Source organism: Borostomias antarcticus, assembly GCF_949987555.1.
Source record: "Borostomias antarcticus genome assembly, chromosome: 7".
NCBI classification, from domain to species: domain Eukaryota; kingdom Metazoa; phylum Chordata; class Actinopteri; order Stomiiformes; family Stomiidae; genus Borostomias; species Borostomias antarcticus.
The window spans coordinates 26,978,341-26,997,428 of record NC_140240.1 but is presented as its reverse complement, the minus strand read 5'-3'; the positions used below and the strand labels follow the sequence as shown (position 1 = coordinate 26,997,428).

At 51.3% G+C, this 19,088-nt stretch overlaps 1 protein-coding gene across 4 annotated transcripts in view; it reads left to right on the top strand.

Moving 5' to 3' along the window:
• septin9b (septin 9b) overlaps positions 1–19,088 on the top strand; it is a gene marked incomplete at its 5' end in the record, with an annotated part of 46,681 nt that overhangs the window by 17,275 nt on the left and 10,318 nt on the right. For 2 of the 4 annotated variants that reach the window (XM_084441504.1, XM_084441507.1), the window contains 4 exons: positions 13,049–13,240; positions 15,188–15,316; positions 15,871–15,952; positions 16,049–16,186. In XM_084441504.1, the coding sequence (XP_084297630.1) occupies positions 13,049–13,240; positions 15,188–15,316; positions 15,871–15,952; positions 16,049–16,186 (541 nt within the window). Of the gene's footprint in view, positions 1–2,300; positions 2,323–12,277; positions 12,334–13,048; positions 13,241–15,187; positions 15,317–15,870; positions 15,953–16,048; positions 16,187–19,088 lie in introns of those variants that run through there. The other 2 variants (XM_084441505.1, XM_084441506.1) reach the window with 2 other exon arrangements.

Here is a 19,088-nt window from a genome sequence, read left to right as displayed (position 1 = left end):
CTCCATTTGCACCATAGGGGAGCACAGCAGCCTCAGCGAAATCCAGAACAGGAAGTCGCAGACAGACGCCCGTCTTCCCTGCAGGTCTCCGATAGGCCTTGCCAGATGTTCCATTCTAGCCCTCCTCCTCCTCCTCCTCCCCTTCGTTCTGTCCTTCTTCATCACCCCATATCTGTGGGAGGCTGTGTCAGTGAGTCACCCTCTCTGCCGAGTCATTGAGGTGACGGGCTAATCAGCTCCACATGCTCCAATCACTGGATGTGCCTCTCACAATCAGTCCCTGACCTCTAGTCCAATCAGAGAGCTCCCCTCTGGGGCACAGCATGTGCTGGGTAGTCTCCAGTCTCCGGCTCGGCCCACACAGTTTGACACAGTCAGCTCAAACCAAAATGGCTTCCAGGTCCGTTGGGGAAACCAACACCAAAACCGAACGACACATCAAACAAAGCAGGAGTTTTCACAGAGCCGGGGAAACTCAATATAGTTTGCGGGACTTTACAACTGAATCATTGCGGACCGTTTGTTTGTAGCTGGACGTGGGGTTCTCCAAAGCCTCCCGGGCCTCGTCTCACTATCACGACTCGCAATCGAGATAAGGAAAGGAATTCAAGACGAGACATCTCACCCATGAAGCTCCCTGCCAAAATGGCCTCCGGAAATCTATTAGTGAAGACGCTGGACTCGCATCAGTCGCTTGACAGTAGTAAACAGAGGATTGATTCATGCTGTTATTTTGGGATGAGTTTTATCTTTAGAATAAACCATTACATTACACCGATACTCAGTCACACTCTGTCTTTGTTGAGTGCCACAGTTTTTTCCCCCTACTTTACAGTAGACGAGCAAAGCTTAAGCTCAAATTAAATTTAGCTGGCTGGTAATTTTCCTACGGGCCTTATTGAATATGAGGCGGTCTTTGACGGTGCCACAGTCGATCTGCGGTTCTCCAGAGGACAGGAAACGGTGACGACCAGCGACTTGATTTTGCAGGCGGACTACTCACTCCCAGAGGAGTCGGAGGAGATTTTCAGTAGTGTGTGGATAATCCCAAGCTGCTTTGCCTTCTGTCAGATCTCCCACCCTGATGTACCTCATGTAGAAAACCAGGTGCACTAGCTACATGTGGTCATCCAATACACACACATGCACATTCTCTCTCTCTCACACACACACATACACGCAAAGCACAAAAATAGAGTACGCTCACTTTCGAAATCACACACACTATGCAGAAGTACACACACTTCCTCTGACACACACACACACACACACACCACGACACACATACACACACACACACACACACACACATTCACATAACTGAAACCGCAGCCAAGCATTAGATTCAGCTCCAACATTGACAGGAAGGAAACGTTTCTGCTGAATCTCATGAAAACATCTCACAGGCCTCCAGTGAGCTGGCGAGTGGAAATAAGCACAGTTGTAAGCAAAGAACTCATAGGCTCTCCTACTCTGTAAGCAAAGACCTGATTGGCTGTCTCCCAAACCAATGCATTCATAACACCGGAACTACAGAATTATTCTGTTGACAACATGGGACGGTACTAAAGCCATTATCTGGGACATATTCCTTTCGTCACGGTGTGAGTCAGACATACATAAATATGATAGATAGTAAATATGATAGATGGCGACGTGTGTGAGTGTGTGTGTGTGTCTGTGTGTGTGTGTGTGTGTGTGTGTGTGTGTGTGTGCTTAGCCCTGGAGGAGTGGGAGCTAAGGGGAGAGATGACCCCCTCCCCAAGCTTCAGCACAGAGCACACACACTGCTACAAGCAGTTTGGGGGAGGGAAGGACACACACACACACACACAGCAGGGGGAGGCTACAGGCAGATGGACACAGATTCATGCAAAACACACACACACACAAATAGCAGTTAGTGAGTGAAACACATAGGAGACACTTCTTCTCACACGCGCGCTCATGGGACATGGATGTCCTGGACGCATGCACACTCATCCCGTTTCCCCGTTCGACCTGATACCAGATAATCTCTCACGCAGAAAGACACACACACACACACTCACACTCCCCAACCCCCAGCACCCCCGCCCCCCCCCCCCAAACACAGGGGATACTGCCTGGCTGCATCCCACAATGCTCTCCATTCACTTTCTCTTGAATGAGGGGTGTGGAGAGGAGAGAGTTCCTGCTGTCACATGACCAGCCCGGGGGAGGAGGAGGGGGTGGTGGAGGGGCGTGGCCAGGCAGGCAGCAGCGGCTCCGCCTCCCATCGGCCCCAGCTGGAGCGCAGATCAGGGTGATTGAGAGAGGAGAGGAGTTGAAGGGAAGGGCTGGGTGAGTTTTGTCCTCTTCTTGTTCTTCATGCCTTGCTTTCCGTGTTCGCTCGAGCCGTGGCCGCTACTCTGCAGCCGTGTGTCTGCGTGTGTGTGTGTGTTTTCTCTCGCAGAGAGGCGGTGGTGTAAGCTTTCAGAGAGAGAGAGAGAGGGAGGGAGAGAAGAGGGGGGGGTGAGGGATGGGAGGAGAGGGAAAGGAGAGACTGTTTACCGCGTGCGTTTGGTGTGTGTCAAAGTTAGTTTGCCAGGTGTCTCGTGCGCAGGCTCAAGGCGTGTTCGTTTTCCTGGCAGCGGTCTGGCGAACAATTTAATACGCAGCGCAGACCTTCCCCCCCCTCTCCTGTCTGTCTTTCGTTCCCATTGTGCTGTTGTTCAGCTGTCCGGGAGACTTTGGGGGGTCACACACCCCCCCACACACACACCATCCCCCTCCACTCTCTCTCTCCCACCCTCCTCTCTCTTCCTTTGTGCTTTTGGCTCCACTCTGGGCTCGGATAATCAATCCGACCAATCACGTTAGTCCCTAATCACCCCTCCTGCCTTGTGTTTTAAGTTCCCTAGGGTCTTTACTTGTTTGCTTTTGAAGTGGTCTTTTCTCCCCCCCCTCCCTCCCTCCCTCCCTCCCTACCTCCACTCTCTCTGTCAGTGATAGGTTTAGGTTTGAGAAGCCTGACCGCGCAGTGGATTAGTGGGGTCCGCCGAGGCCTAGTGTTCGACATGATTTAGTTTTCTGGCAGCCCCCCTCCGTGTGCATCTGTTCCCGCGGTGAGTTTTTGCAGCGAGTCGAAGGTGAGGTGTTTTCTGCTTGAGGTTTTCTTCAATGGGGGATGAGGCGTGCCCCTCCCCTTCACCCCCGCCTCCTCTGCCCCTGAAGAAAAACGATTCCACCCTCACACGATTCAATACAGCCTTTTGTCATTCTGAGGACCACGCCTTGCATGCATTTGAATGCATTTGAAATTCTGTGTTTTCGCAACACCCTGTGCTCCTATCACAGGGTGTGGGGGATTGCGGTCTCCATTTTGAATTTCTCATGCGTTGACGTAACACTGTCGCATCCGCCAATGGGCTGCACCGATTCGGTCCAGGAGGAGGGTGGTGACGATGATGATGATGATGCGCGGCAGTGTCCTGCGGCCTTCGGCTCCGGCTGTCGTTGTCGTCTAGAAGGTGCCCTTGCAGCGGAGGGGGAGACGCACACGACCTCGAAGCACATCGCCTCTCCGCATGCAGCGGTGTAGTCGTGAATGGAGAAGAAGGTTCTCTCTAATGGCTAATTTATCTGCAAACGTACAGCGTTTAACAGTAGCGGTGGTTAAGAAGCAAGACCATACCATCTCAATGTGCTGCAGTCAACTCCATTACTGTGTGCTTGGCCAGCCGTTGATGACTTTAGCTTAGCATTACAATAGGGGGCACTTAAAGGCAGTCAGCCATTGTTGTTTACATTCAAGATAATGAGAGGCTAATTAGCAACTGAAGCCACTATAAACCAACACCTCAATAGAGAGAAGAGCCCACTGGGGAGTGGTTGACTGGCTCCCGAGAACGGCCGAGCAGCCGACGACTACGCATACAGAGTCGTGCTTTGGGCTGACAGACGAGAACTACGACCCAACCTGCACAGGTGACTACCCTGGGGGCGAATCCGCTTAATATGCACCAAGCTCTTCCTCAGTAGTGTGGTCTGTGCTTCAAGATGGCAGCCACACACAGGGAGTCTATTTACAGTACTGTCTATGTATGTGAAGGGACTGCAGCCGTGTCACTTCCTGTTCCACGACTGTTGTTGATGCCGTGCACAGCATGCGCCTGTGGCAGTTTGTGTACGGCGTCATGTCAGCAATGCAGACCGTGGCCGCTAGGCATCATGGGTCATCCATCACAAGGTTTTTAACATGGTGGTGAGGGAGAAAAGAGGGCTTTGGTTTTGGGGTTGGAATGCATAAACAACCCATACTGGCGTTAAGACTCCATTTGTGCTGCCATTTGCAAATCATTATTTTGATATCTTAGAGAATTATAGTTCTTTGTGGATAGTAGCCTGAGATAAATACTGTCGGTGCATGAAAGATGTCATTGACTGACAGCAACCAGAGAGAAGTTAAGGAAGTTATTTGTGTGCTAATTTATAAGACAGTTTCCTGTTTAGGTTCACTCTAATTGGAGACTCAAAACAACATAATTTTAAGGGTCACTGACCTGTGTTTTGTAGACGGTCTCCTCTGACCATGCAGGTCCACTGCTCTACTCTTCACTCCAGAGGCTTCATTTATCATTGTGGATACACTCTTGTGTATATATATCACAATATTTCCCATTGAGTTTTGTCATGATACATCACGTTATTTGCGGAGAAAAGCAAGTTCAAAAATCAGGTGTAAATGAAAAAGGGTGTGTCCACGTGATAAATGAGGCCCCAGGACAGGGCGGCGTTTGAACCCCGCTGCGTGATCTCGCTCACGTAGTGTGGAACTCATTCTTGAGATCATTCTGTTCTGACACAAAACACACACAGAGATGTGAGCAACAGCTTGATTGCTTCCCAGACATATGCGAGCCCTTTTCATTTTAAAACCGTCAGATTAGCGTCGGGAGAAATATTCAGACCGACTCCAGCAGCTGGTTTTCTTCATCCGAGCGATTATAATAACTCATTTTCAAACGGTGAAATGTGTCGAATTAAGAGGGCGGGAACTAAATGCAGTCTTAACTGGAGACACATTTTTATGTGCAGCTAATTTAGGCGTACGGGACAAAATCAAGACGTAGGCTACCACTATGCTGCCTCGGCTCCAATTCCGAACACTAAATAATTGGTTGCGACGATGAACTGTGGTGTTTGGCGGGGCGTCATGCAGTGTTGTCAACAGCCCCGGGCCTGCCCACTTCACATTTGGTGGTTGGGAGATTAACAGTCCTGCAGGCGTCATTTAACCGACGCCGGTTCCCGATAGCGCTGCCGTTGTAGCCAGTTCCTCCAACTTTCTTCCTCTTTTTTGTCACCGAATGCTTTTTGTGGCTGTAGGAATCGACTGGTTCTCACAGAGAGAACGCCTCACTCGTCACCACAACAATAGTTCCGCAGTAGTTAAAGGCCTTCGTCTTCTCTTTTATCTTATCTGACATCTCACTTCCCTCCCCCTCCCTCCATCTTTCTCAGTCTCTCTGCCATTCCTCTCATCCTGTCACTGTCCAGGTTGTAGGCTCATCCCCGAGTCTCTCTCTTGCTCTCCATCTCTCTCCCTCTCTCTCTCTCTCTCTCTCCCTCCCTCTCTCTCTCTCTCTCTCTCTTCCTCCCCACTCTGTCATCGTCTCTGGGGCGAGCGGGAGGGGCAGCTCGTCCATCCTTCTGGGCCTTCCAGAAGTTTCCGTGTGGAAAGCTGTACTTTAACACCGGCCCTCGCCATCTGTTTTGTGCCGCGGCGGGGCAGGGGTCAAGTTCCCCCGGGAGGGTGGGGGTTGGGGGGGCGAATTCCATTGAGTGAAAGACGAAGCGGGCCGGTAGCATTCTCCACCACCTTCATCTGAAGCGCCATTGTGTGTGTGTGTGTGTGTACTTGTCAGCCCTACCCATCACTACGTTTTGCCATATCACATGGACTGTTGTTATTGCGATAAAGGGGCGTGTGTGTGTCTGCCTCTTTAATCAGCGAGTTCCTCCGGGTTCAAAGGCCGGGTGGACGGACGGACGGACGGATGGGAGGTTGAGTGAGTGGGATTTCCTCCCAGGCGCTGGCTCTGTCCCGCCATATCCTCCCGGCCCCGCCTCCGGTCACCCCCGCTGGTCCCGTGATCCCGTCCTGTAGTAAACATGCCCTCAGGTCGCCTCCGTCACGCAGCGCGGGGTCAGCCACGCAGCAGCGCCGTCAGGGCCAGTCGAGTTTTGTTATTGGAAGATAGAGTAGGAAGTGGATACTGTAGAGATGTGGGTTCAGTAGGTGCCCGTGCAGTGTGTGTGTGTGCATTGTGTGTGTGTTAACACAGTGATTTGCTGTGTCATGTTTGAACTGTGTCCAGGTATAATCTGGTGCCCTCATGCCTGTCTGTCATCTCCCTCCCTCTCTCTCTCTCCGCTCCACTCAGTCCGGCTGTAACTCGACCCTCCATATATCTCCTGGAGGCAGCGGCCGGCATAAGATTTAACGATCACTTCTTCCTCCGAGACAGCGGCCAAAGCATCGGAAATGGCATCTCCTGGAGAGAGGGAGGGAGAGGGGGAGGGAGAGGGGGAGGGAGAGAGGGAGTCCACAGCTGGATGGCCTCATGGGAGCCGTGCCTTTAAGAGAGGCAGACGGCGTTTTCGGTCAGTAATGGTGTGTGACCAGACTGAGCATGTGCGAGGCCTCTTCCTCCTCATCCGGCCCCATCTTCAAGCTCACTTCTGTCTGAGCTCTATGGTCCGTGCCTCTGATTCACCCTCGCCTCCATACGTACTGGTGCTGAAGGCTCTTCTGTAGAGGACAGTAGCCATGTTTCCATCCACACATTTTATGCGAATTAAGTTATATTGAATTAAAAATGCCGTATGGAAACAGCAAAATTAGATTAAAAATCATGAAAATCGACAAAAAGTTTGTACTGTCGATCTCATCGGATTTTCTCTTGTTCGATAAAAGTCTTTTGTGATAAATGCTTTATCCGATTTAAAGCTCTAGATGGAAACGCACGTTCACCGGCTTTATTCGCATTCATATTTTTAGCGATCCTCACACAATTCGATTGACAAGTGGATGGAAACATGGCTAGTGTCTTCTGTGTCCACGCTGCTTAGATCTTCACAACATGTGTGAGTCATGGACTGGAGCGATACCAAGGTTCCCCGTCTTCCAAAGAGAAGGGGATACTAAAACCAGATTTTTCTCTCTCTCTCTCAATCTCTCCGTCTCTCTCTCTCACCATCTCTCTTTCTCTCCATCTCTCTCTGTCTCTCTTCCTCCCTCTCTCTCTCTCCCTCTCCATCTCTATCCATCTTTCTTTCCCTCCCTCCCTCCCTCCCTCCCTCCCTCCCTCCCTCCCTCCCTCCCTCCCACTCCCCAGTCCTAATGGACGAGATCCATCGACCACACAATTCAAACATGGTGGACCATCAGGCCTAATTACATGTTGGTAGAATGAATCACTGTCACGGTCTCTCCTCCATGTTCTCATTCCTTTTCTGTGGTGTCCTCCGGCGTTCTGGTATTGTCAAACGAGGTTGGATTCCTGGTATTGTCAGAAATTCAGAATAATATGGACTCGCCTCAGAGAAGCAAACAAAAAAGCCCACTTGTCATAAAACTCCAAACAGAAAAGCAGCTAAATTGAGATTGTGGTTGAGAGGTTCGGAAGTTTCCTGTGATTTTTATAATGCACTTCGAATAAGGTTCGCCAAATTCCAATAACGCGGCGTATATTGAACTGGAACGGACCGAAGTGCCGGTTACTCCTCAAATAAAAGTCGACCTTGTCTCCCCTCAAAGAAAGCACGACAGCTTTCCTCCGCTGGATATCGTACTCGGGTCAGGATATGTCCTAATGGGATTTCATGAATGGCAGAGAGACGTTGCGGCGTCTGGTTAGAGGCGGATGTAGATGGAGGATAGAGATTCCCCAGAGTGCACTGCGGGCGACGGCGCGTCCGGCCGGGATGTGGGAGGAGACGCTGGAGACCGTGTACCGTTGGGACCAGGATGGATGGATGGATGGATGGATGAGTGGGTGGGTGGATGGATGGATGGATGGATGGATGGGTGGGTGGGTGGGTGGAGAGGTGGATGGATGGAGAGATGGATGGATGGATGGATGGATGGATGGATGGATGGATGGGTGGATGGATGGATGGATGGGTGAATGGGTTGATGGATGGATGGATGGGTGGGTGGGTGGGTGGATGGATGGGTGGATGGGTGGGTGGATGGATGGATGGATGGATGGATGGATGGATGGATGGATGGTAGGTAGGTAGGTAGGTAGAGTCTTAAAGTATTGACAGGTATTTACCTCCAACAACCTGTCCGTCAGCTGACACATAGATGAATGTCACATTGTTACCTTTCAAATACAGCCAGGTATATCTTGTTGTACACCACGGTCGCATTAGACGTCTGACCAGAGGAGGGCGTGGCTAAGTGAATGACTGGACAGGAGACCTTCTTAGGGAGCTACAACGAACTTAAACTTCAGCTTGCAAGAACGAGCGCGTCTTGTACGAGGGAATGGCAAACCTCAGCACAGAGGCTCGCGAACGACCACCTCTCGTCCAATTAGCGCGCACGCACATCTGCGTCCGCACACATCTGCAACGGATTGAGAAGGCCTCTTCCTGGGTTTCGACCGTTTACACCAGTGAGCTTGTTAACTGTCACAGTCATCGCAAGCATCCTGTAGATGTGTGTGTGTTCTCTTGTCTGTCTTCCGTTAGGACACCAGTGACAAACAGGAAACCAAAAGTCTACCACCAAGCCTACGAAACAACCTCATACCTGCTCCTTTTCTTTGGTTGATATAGGTTACACTACCGCTCTGCTAGGGAGGCCGTGCTCTTTCTCTGTCAAATGTCTCAGAAGAAGCCGCATTCCTTTCTGCTTGGCAGTGAAGCGGTTTGGTGTTCGCACCTCTACACACGACACAGGCTGACACTATAGCTGTGTTCGGAATCGCTCCCTCGTTCCCTCACTCCCTATTCCCTATATAGGGTTCACCATGTAGTGAACTACCTAGGGAATGGAGAAAATGTAGGGTACATGCGCTGTTTCCTGGAAATCAAGGTGAATTGTGGGTAATAAATAGTGGACTATATAGGGAACGAAAATTCCGTGGAGAATTCGGACACTACAAACAAAATGGCTGACGCCCTATATAATGCACTATATAGTGAATAGGGAGCGATTTCGAACACAGCTTATGCCAGCGACCGTGACCCAGCCCCAGCAACCCTGCAGTGCCGCAGGCTCCGTTGATGCAAATCCTCACGCAGAGACAGAAACGTTGGTTGTATCGACTCGATATGAGCCTCAGGCTGTATCCGTTTTATCAACGCTGTTTTTTTTATGCTGAGATTGTGTGGTTGTAACGTAAGAGAAGCAGCAGAGTAATTTTTGGGGGGAGGGGGCTTTGGGTGTCCGACGAGGGGTTCGTTTGAGGGTCAGTGAGGCACCTGTGTTGCACAGGCTGCGCAGCTAGACCGCCACAGTCAGGTTCTCTCTGCGGCTGAAAACCTTGTAGCGTTCCAACTGCCACTTGGCTCGGCCACGGCGCTCCCTGGCCTCGCGAAACTGTGTTTGCGGCGGCGGTGGAGGGCCCCATACCTAAATGGAGCCTGGCTCGCAGAAAAACTCCGCTCTCTGGGAACAGCTGGGTCAGTCGCTACTAATTTCCATCGCTGAAACTTCGCATCCGCCGAGTCGTCCAGAGATGCGCGTTAAGACGCGGTGGGGAAAGGTCATAGGTCGTCAGCGCTTTCTCAGGAGAATTTGTAACGTTAACGGCCGACTGAAGCTCTGACTCATGAAGTGGGGTCATAGCTTTGATGTCCGTTTTCTATCAGGGCTTCAAATGCCAAAGTTGTGCATCTTACTTAGTTCCCAGAGGGCCAAGAGGCTGTGAAATCGCCCTCTGAGGGATCGGCCGCGCCTCACTGGGAGACTGAAGTGTCCGTCGTTATCGGTGCCGGTTGAAAAACTTGTGCTGTTCATAAAATGCAGACGGCAGGCAGAGGCTGGGCCAGGCCATCTGCACACTCACATTTCTTTCTGTGTGTGTGTTTAGATGTGTGCATACAGTATGTGTGTGTGTGCGTCAGTGTCCCATGGGGGGGGATGAAGTATATGCAACAGTGTGTGTGTGCATATATGTGGTGCATACTGTGTGTGTGTGTGCGTGCATGCATGTGTCTTTTCTTAGAGAACATAATCCAGCAGATGGCATGGAGCTGGCGTAGTTGCGGTGCCCAAAGGCAGGATGGCTACAGACCCCTCATATGTCATTAGTATCCACTCATATCCTGCCCTTCCAGAAGATTCTGTCCAGATTGCCCACCTCAGTAACTCAATATTTCTCTCTGATAAATGCATGCACACACACACACACACACACACACACACACACACACACACACACACACACACACACACACACACACAGTGTTCAGTACTGCAGTCTATCAGGGAGTCTCTCAAGGATAACACGGCAAGAGATCTGCTGAAGCGTACAGCGCGACTAATGCGGTTCGCGTAGAACAGAGGCCGGCGATTTCACGTTGGCCTGTTTAACGTCAGCGTTTCAATGCCAGGCTAAACGTCTGAGCATTAAAGAGGGGCTTTGCCGGTCGAGGGAACACGAAAACAAAACCCAATACTCTCGCCTGTGATGTTCGCTGACGGCGAGGAGGAGTGGGTTTTCCGCGGATGTTCTCTCGAGGGTCTCGCCAAGCCGCTGTGTGGCTCGTTCAGCCTCCATCAATCACAGACACACACACGAGACACACAGGCTACGGAAGGTGTGGTTCCACCTCTTCGTTCTCTGCTGGGTTGAAATATATTCACATTCGTTCAGTTAGTCGTCTTTTCTTTCTTTTTTTAAGATATTTTTTGGCATTTCTGCTTTATTATTATATAGGACAGACTGACAGGAAAGGTGGGAGAGAGAGTGAGGGGACATGCAGCACAGGGCCCAGGCCGGATTCGAACCCGGGCCGCTGTGAGAAGGATTAGCCTTCATGTGGTACCAATGAGCCACCGGGGTGCCCCTGGGAGACTTCATTTTGAGGTAGCTGTGTGTGGGGCAGCTACTGAAGATCCCGCTTGGGGCCTGGATTTATAACTCCCACAGTCAAACTTACAGTATGTGGTTATTAGCCTGAGCACTTTTCCCAGGACAAACTCACAGGGAATGAGAGGAGGGCCTTTTCTTATGGTTAGTCTGTTCTTCGTAGTCATGTTATGAAAGAGCATTAGGGCCAACAACTGAGTTTTTTTTTTTAAGCTTCTGATTTTAAGTCAGAATTTCTGACTTTAAAGTCAGAATTTCAGAGAAAAAAATCAGAAATAACTTCTGAGATTAAAGTCAGAATTGCTGAGATTAAAGTCAGAATGTCTGAGAAAAAAACTCAGAATTTCTGAGAAGTCAGAAATAACTTCTACCTTCTAACTATAACCGCTGTTGGCCCTAATGCTCTTCCGTAAAAAAGAGAGGAAATGCATAATTGTAAACACAACTCATTTTACAGCCTGGTGTGTGTGCGCGCGTGTGTGCGTGCACGCGAGTGTGAGAGAGGCAGAACTGTGAGGAACAGGAAATTCACCAGAGTGAAAGTTTCAGCTTGAGGGTTTCCTTCATCGGTATTCATCAGATCAACAGGCGAGCTCTCGCAGCCACAGGGCGGGTTTGCGGCACGACAACCTCCCGTCCAGGCGAGACATGTCAGAAGACGCGTAGAAATGAGATGCACACGTCCGTTTCTCTCCAAAAACAAACCTAACCTAAACATTTACCCCGGTATGAAGCTTTTTTGACGCCAGAATCAAATTCCTTGCGTTAACCGATGGGGTATATGTGTTCATACTTGTTTGCAAAGGCCTCTCGGTACGTATCTGCGTCTGAAGGCTGTCCGAGGTGTCGCAGACGGTGCCTGCGGTTGGAGTGTCTGCGTCTCGTCTGCGCACCCATTGCAGAAGACACCGCAACTGTCAGAAGAGGGGAAAACCCGCTCTACCTCGTCCCCCCCCCCTCGGTGTGTGGGCGACGGTGTGTGAGTCTGCGTGCGTAGCATCCCAATATCCCGTGTTTTGTGAGTGTGCGTCGTGTGCCTCCGCCTGTGCGTGGGCGTGTGTGTTTACGCGCACCGACAGACACTTGAGCAGCAAGCCTGTCTCGTCTTCAGTTGGCTCGTCCGGGGGCCTTGGCAGCTAGACAGCGTTGCCTTCTGGCAGTAAGCCTCGCACAGAACACTCCCTTCGCTCACGGGCTTCGGCCGTTTTGACGTTCCCTCCGCTGTTCTCTGCCCGCCTCCAGGTCTTCTCTCTCTGCTGAGGTAAGACGCGATCTGCGATTTGCAACTCTCGGAACCAGCCTCCCACCTTTGCGTTCGGAGTCATTGTGAGCGAAAGCGCCTCGGTCAGCGCTAACGGTCTCGGACGGCTACGGCGAGGGAAGTCGGGTAGTAGGTCGAGATTTACGCCACACCAGGGAACGGACGTGTAGACTTTTCCTGTGTGTGATTTATCAGGTCGTTTCGGTGAGTTGTAGGTATGTCTGCTCAAGTTTTCAGCCAGAGGGAACCGGTATCATTCACTGAAGGTGGGTTCTAAGGGGGGGGGGGGTGTCTGTTTTAACGATTTAACGCGGGGGGGTGTGCGTCTGATCCCCGGGGCTATAGACTCATCCAGGGCTTCTATAGAAGTCAGGCTCTTCATGTGGTCTTCTGTGGAAGACAGGCGTTCGTTAAGTGCTGTCTGGTTGAGTTTCACAAAGGAAACACCGAAGTTTCACAAACCACCTTGCTCTTGTACCAATGCCGGATTCTCACTTTATCTCAGCTGCGACCTTGACTGACTGGAATTACTGGAAGCTCTGTCTCTCTAGCCACAGCCATCACGGTTGTACCTTCCGCAGCTGCGAGAGTTTGGGCTGAAGTCTGTTACTAACTTAAACACGTTGAGGCTTCAGAGTATAGCAGCCATTTCCGAATACTGACTCTCTCTCTCTTTCTCTCCCCCTCTCTCTCTCCCCCCCCATGACACCACCAGGGTCAGAGGTTAATCCGAGCCACAGCAACATGTCCGAGTCGACCAAGTCGCCCCACCTCCACCCGGCGCACCCCGCCCCGCAGGGCAAGGGGGACAAGCATGACTTCGGCTACGTGGGCATCGACGCCATCTTGGAGCAGATGCGGCGGAAGGCCATGAAGCAGGGCTTTGAGCTCAACATCATGGTCGTGGGTGAGCACCACCGGAACACACACTCGCACACACTCCCTCACACACACACACACACACACTCACTCACTCACTCACTCACACACACACTCTTCCTGACGGGCGACATGCACACGCTTGACGTACACAAAAGGGCGCAGGTGTACGTGCAAGAACGCGCTCTCTCTCTCTCTCGGTCTCTTTCTGTGAAACCTGCGCTCTCAGGAACACACACACACACATCAAAGGTCCTTCAGCGCGCGCCTGTTCGCCTCCTCGACGGCGACGGCGAGGATCTGACCGACCTATACCCAGCGGGTCGGGCGCTGAGGCTGGCACGCCGACACGCCCCCCCCCCCCCCCTCCCTCCACAGACAGACAGAGAGAGAGAGAGAGAGAGACGGTCGAATAGCGACGCCCATCACCCTGACCCGCCCCTAGCACGCACTCGGTATAGAAAGAGGTCATCGCCGCCGAGTCTGTGCCCTCTCAACCACACACACACACACACACACAGACACGTGTACTCTGTGGCATTTAACAGGGATACCCTTATACGGACGACCTAAGAACTTTTCGTTTATTTGTGTGTGTGTGTGTGTGTGTTTGATATGTGTCCCAAGAGGGCCCCAGGCTAGAACAGGATATGCGGATCAGTTAGCATTTCGCCACACACTAAGAAGTGATCCCAGCCTGGCAGCCTGCCTGTGCTCTGCCGAGCCTCCTCACATTAGATATCACTGCACAGGATCTGTGTATTATGTGGTAGTGACACGGTGGTAGAATCCTTGTCTGTTTACATTCACGTGTGTGTGTGTGTGTGTGTGTGTGTGTGTGTGTGTGTGTGTGTGTGTGTGTGTGTGTGTGTGTGTGTGTGTGAGCACTGTGGGATCGTGGGACGTGTGTGTTGTGTGTATACAGAGCTGGATGAAATATCACAGTGTTGGGAACTCCGGAACAGTCAAGGCGGTGATTAAAAAATGCTAAGAAGCTGGAAACTTTGACACTTTGCCTTTGTTTATCTTGTAGTATTTTTTAGAGTATCTAGTTGACTATACTTTAGTAGTGGACCATCACATTATTTGTAATCTCAGACCTTTTTAATCTCGGTGTAAAATCTGTTCGTCTCTGTTTACGCGCCGTAATCTGGGTTGTTTTTTTGAGTAACAGAAGCATGCTGCCGCCTGTCTAACCTCCCCGGCGGACATTAAAACCTGCGTCATGTGATGCAACCTGGGCTGTCTTGTGAAATTACACTCAAGCATAGACTAGTAGGTGTATATATGTGTGTGTGTGTGTGTGTGTGTGTGTGAGAGAGAGAGAGAGAGGGTGTTGTGTGTTTAAACCGAGGAGAACACAAATCAAAATTTCTTCCACGTTATTCTTTTGATTAAAGTCCCGTATTGGTCACCCCGCGGTCCCGGTCAGACCTGTTCAGAGTTCCACGGACGGACAGTCGGGTCCGTACCGTCTCTCCGCCTCTCTCCCGGGCCCGCGGGCCGCCGGCTCAATGACCATCCGCGCGCCGGGTAGACGAGCCCCAACGAGGCCGGGTCAGAGAGACGCATCGCCCTAATCCCCCGCCCTGGGCCCCCTGGAGCTCCGCCCCCCACCCTGGCCTGGCCCTGTTTGGGAAAGGGCAGAGTGTGTGTGTGGTATGTGTGTGGTCCACCGATGGCATTTTCAGACGCCACAGTAGGTTGGTCTGACCTCTACAGCTGGCTGCTGCTGCACAGTAATAAATTAGTCCCTGGCGTGTGTGTGTGTGTGTGTGATGTCACTGTGGGGTCAGCAGCATAACCATTGTCCTTTGTCTGAAGGAACCTCTTGGTTGAATGTAGGCGCAGAGGAGATGTCCTTTTGTCTTGCACTCTGTGAGTGTGTGTGAGTGTGTGTGTGCGCATATTAGGGCTGTGTGTGCGTGTGAGCCCATGCTCATGTCTAACCCCTGTCTCTGTGTGGTGTGTGCAGGTCAGAGCGGCCTGGGGAAGTCCACCCTGGTCAACACCCTGTTCAAGTCCAAAGTCAGCCGCAAGTCAGTCCGGCCCGACCCAGAAGAGAGAATCCCCAAGACCATCGAGATCAAGTCCATCAGCCACGGTAGAGACACACACACACTTACACACAAAAACATACACTTACACACACACACACACACACACACACACACACATAAACATACACTTACACACTTACACACACACACACACACACTCACACACAAATAAACATACACATACACACGTAAACACACACAAATAAACATACACACACACACACACACACATGCACACACACATACACATGCACGAATGCAGACGTGCACACACACACATACACACGCGCACACATACACACGCACATACACACGCACACATATGTGCACATACACAAACACAGATATACACACGCACCCACACACGCAGATACACAAAAAACACACATTTGTTCAAGATGCATGGGGACAAATCTCAACTCAAATTTCAACATGTGCGTGACACAATCAGATGTCACTTTGCGTTGCCGTGTTTCGTTTTGCTTCCACATACGCCCGTGTCGATAAAGTTGGACCTGTTTGCATACGGGTGCACTGGAGCATGTAGCAACTAGCAGGACGAGTGTTTGGCTCTCATACCCGTCTTCCCTCTCCTCAGACATCGAGGAGAAAGGCGTGAGGATGAAACTCACGGTGATCGACACGCCCGGCTTCGGGGACCAGATCAACAACGAGAACTGGTGAGTCGGTGCGGTTCTCTGAGCCCCGTCCCGCCGAGCCGAAAGCGAAGGCGTCGCCGCCGGTCAGAGAACTCAATCTCCCATGTGCCCCTTCAGCTGGCAGCCGATCATGAAGTTCATCAACGACCAGTATGAGCAGTACCTGCAGGAAGAGGTCAACATCAACAGGAAGAGGAGGATCCCCGACTCACGAGTGCACTGCTGCATATACTTCATCCCCCCGACCGGACACTGGTACGCACACACACACACACACACACACACACACACACACACACACACACACACACACACACACACACACACATATATTCACACACACATATACACACACTGCTGCATATACTTCATCCCCCCGACCGGACACTGGTACGCACACGCACGCACACACACACACGCACATATATACACACACACACACACACACACACATATATACACACACATTGTTGCATATACGTCACCCTCCCCATGGGAAATTGACACACACACACACACACACACATACAGGTACATAGAGATAATAGATGTATATTGCCTGTCTATCTGGGGCAATCTGAACCACTTGCTCCCCCGCCCTCTCTCTCTCTCCCTCTTTCTCTCTCTCCCTCTCTCTCTCTTTCTCTCTCTCTCCCTCTCTCTCTTCCTTTCGACCGCATGTGAAAGTCATCCGTCCTCAGAGACTCGGTGGTGTCGTTTGGGGGGGGGGGGGTTCGGGTTTCACAATGGCTCCATTCACGCCAGTAACGATGCGGGTCCCAGTCTGGGAGTGTGGAAAGACACCTATGAGTGAGATGACATCAGACATTCGGACGCTCCGGCGCCAACTCGCGGTGTGATTGAACCTGACGCGCCACATGGTTAATTGGGATACCTAACATTTGGGAAACCGCCTGGAAAAGGACAAGCACCTTCAACGATCGTTGGCAGGTGACAGGATGAACGTTAAACCTGCTGCCAGTAGTAAGGATGTAGCCCGTCCTCATAGGACGCCGATTGGCTTGAGAAAATCGTACTCGGGACACAAACAAGTTTATATTACACAGCAGCTAGTTCATGGTGGCGCATGGTGATTGGTCATTCGGAGCCGTGCCAGTAACCAGAATATACCAACGGGTAAATCACTCCGCTTTGATACGTTACGGTTGCCTATAGCGAAGGTAAACAAAGTAGAAGCATTTCGGATTGCGGATGGCAGAAAACGCGATGCGATTCGGCGGAATCGAACGCTTACGAAACCCGCGTTTTTCCAAATGATATCCGACGACAGCGCGTCGCCGTCGTATAAAAGCAACCGCACGCCGGAGGTCCACGTCGTGCCCTACGCTGCGCCAGCGACCCAGCGACCACGATGATGACGCTCCCTCTCGTGCGCCGTTGCTTCACCGAGGCTGCGTTCCGAATCGCCTACTACCCTACTATATAGTATGCCAAAACAGAATGTAGTATGTCCCAATACATAGTATGCCACATGCAGTATGGCAAAAATACCAGGATGACCTACTACATCCGGTCGTATTTTGCAGTATGCACGCCAGCAGGCTTTTCTGGCTATTCTGACCCACAATCCTTTGCGCAGCGGTAATGTGCGTCACATGCGCGAGTTGACAGCTGTAGACGAATGTCGCGTTATGGACAGCGACGGATGTGGGCTAATTTCAAGGCGCAATGTTATGACAAGGTAGTATGTCCCAATTGGATGCCTACTGCTTGCAAAGTACATACTTTCTAAGGGCAGCTGTAGTAGGTACTGGTAGTAAGAAGTAGAAGTATGCGATTCGGAACGCAGCCCGAGCTTCTCCCAGACCGACGCACGAGAGAGAAAGCAGAGGAGGAACGGCCATTGTGGCGAAACGGGCAGTGGGCGGAGTTTAAAATGTCGGCAACAACGAAAGGTCTTGTTTTTTTGCGTTTGTGTAGTTTGATAAATTACAAACAGCTGAGAGAGAGAGAGAGAGAGAGAGAGAAGCCTAATTGAAGGTCGGGTGGGGGAACGAAAGATGCAGTAAAATCCAAGATGAACTCCTAGCAGTTTCACACACGAGCCTTTTTTTTTTTTTTACTGGCAGCATCAGTACATCCTGGTGGTGTTTTAATGAAATGATTTGTCTAATTTTCAGGATGTCTGCGCAGACACGCGCGTCCTAATGTCTATAATAGTGACCACAGCTGCTGCCTCGGCTTTGTGAGTGAGTGGTTATAGTGATTTTCCTCGACTCCAGTCTGCACTTAGTGAGATTGAACTCCGATGCGCGTGTCCTTGTGTGCTCCCTGAGTGGGGAGGGGAATACACACATGCACGCACGCAATCTCACCCACACACACACACATACACACAGAATCACATGCATGCTGACACACCCGTGCACCCACGAACATGTACGATCTGACCACATATCAAAACACATTTGTGTGTACACAGACAGATGCACACAGGCACGCACGCACACACACACACACACCATCTGCATCTGACCGCATATCTCAGTCATGACTGTCGCCTTCTCTCGACGGCACTCCCTGACCAGTACATCAACAGTGTTCCACTTTGGCTGTCCACTGAAGTGTATCGTCTTCTTGAGTGGAGGGCGTGTGTGTGTGTGTGTGTGTGTGTGTGTGTGTGTGTGTGTGTGTGTGTGTGTGTGCATCCCACTGTTTGACAAACCCCCTCATCATCATCTCACGTTGCCACAGCTGCGCCTAGGGCCAAGTTGAGTGTGTGTGTGTGTGTGTGTGTGTGCGTGTGCGTGTAGTCTGTCTAGCAGCCACACACACACACACAGACTATGAGTCTGTTAGGACCAGACCCATAGCCCCACAACTCAGTCCAGCCCTTCTCTCTCTCTCTGAACCCCCCCCCCCCCCCCCCCCCCCCAAAAAAAATCTCTCCCTGCCAAGAATCCCCCCCCACTCAACACTTTAGCCTGGACTGCCCTCTCCTCACAGCCTCTGACGGAAGCTTCCAGCACCTGTCCCCTCCAGGGCCTCTTTCTCAGGGGCCGAGAGCCAGTCTGACACTAGAGACAGGTGGGGCAGCAGTACAAAGGGGAAGTCATACGGCCCACTCACTGAGCAAGAACAATACACACACACACACACGCATACACACACACACATATATATACATACATACACA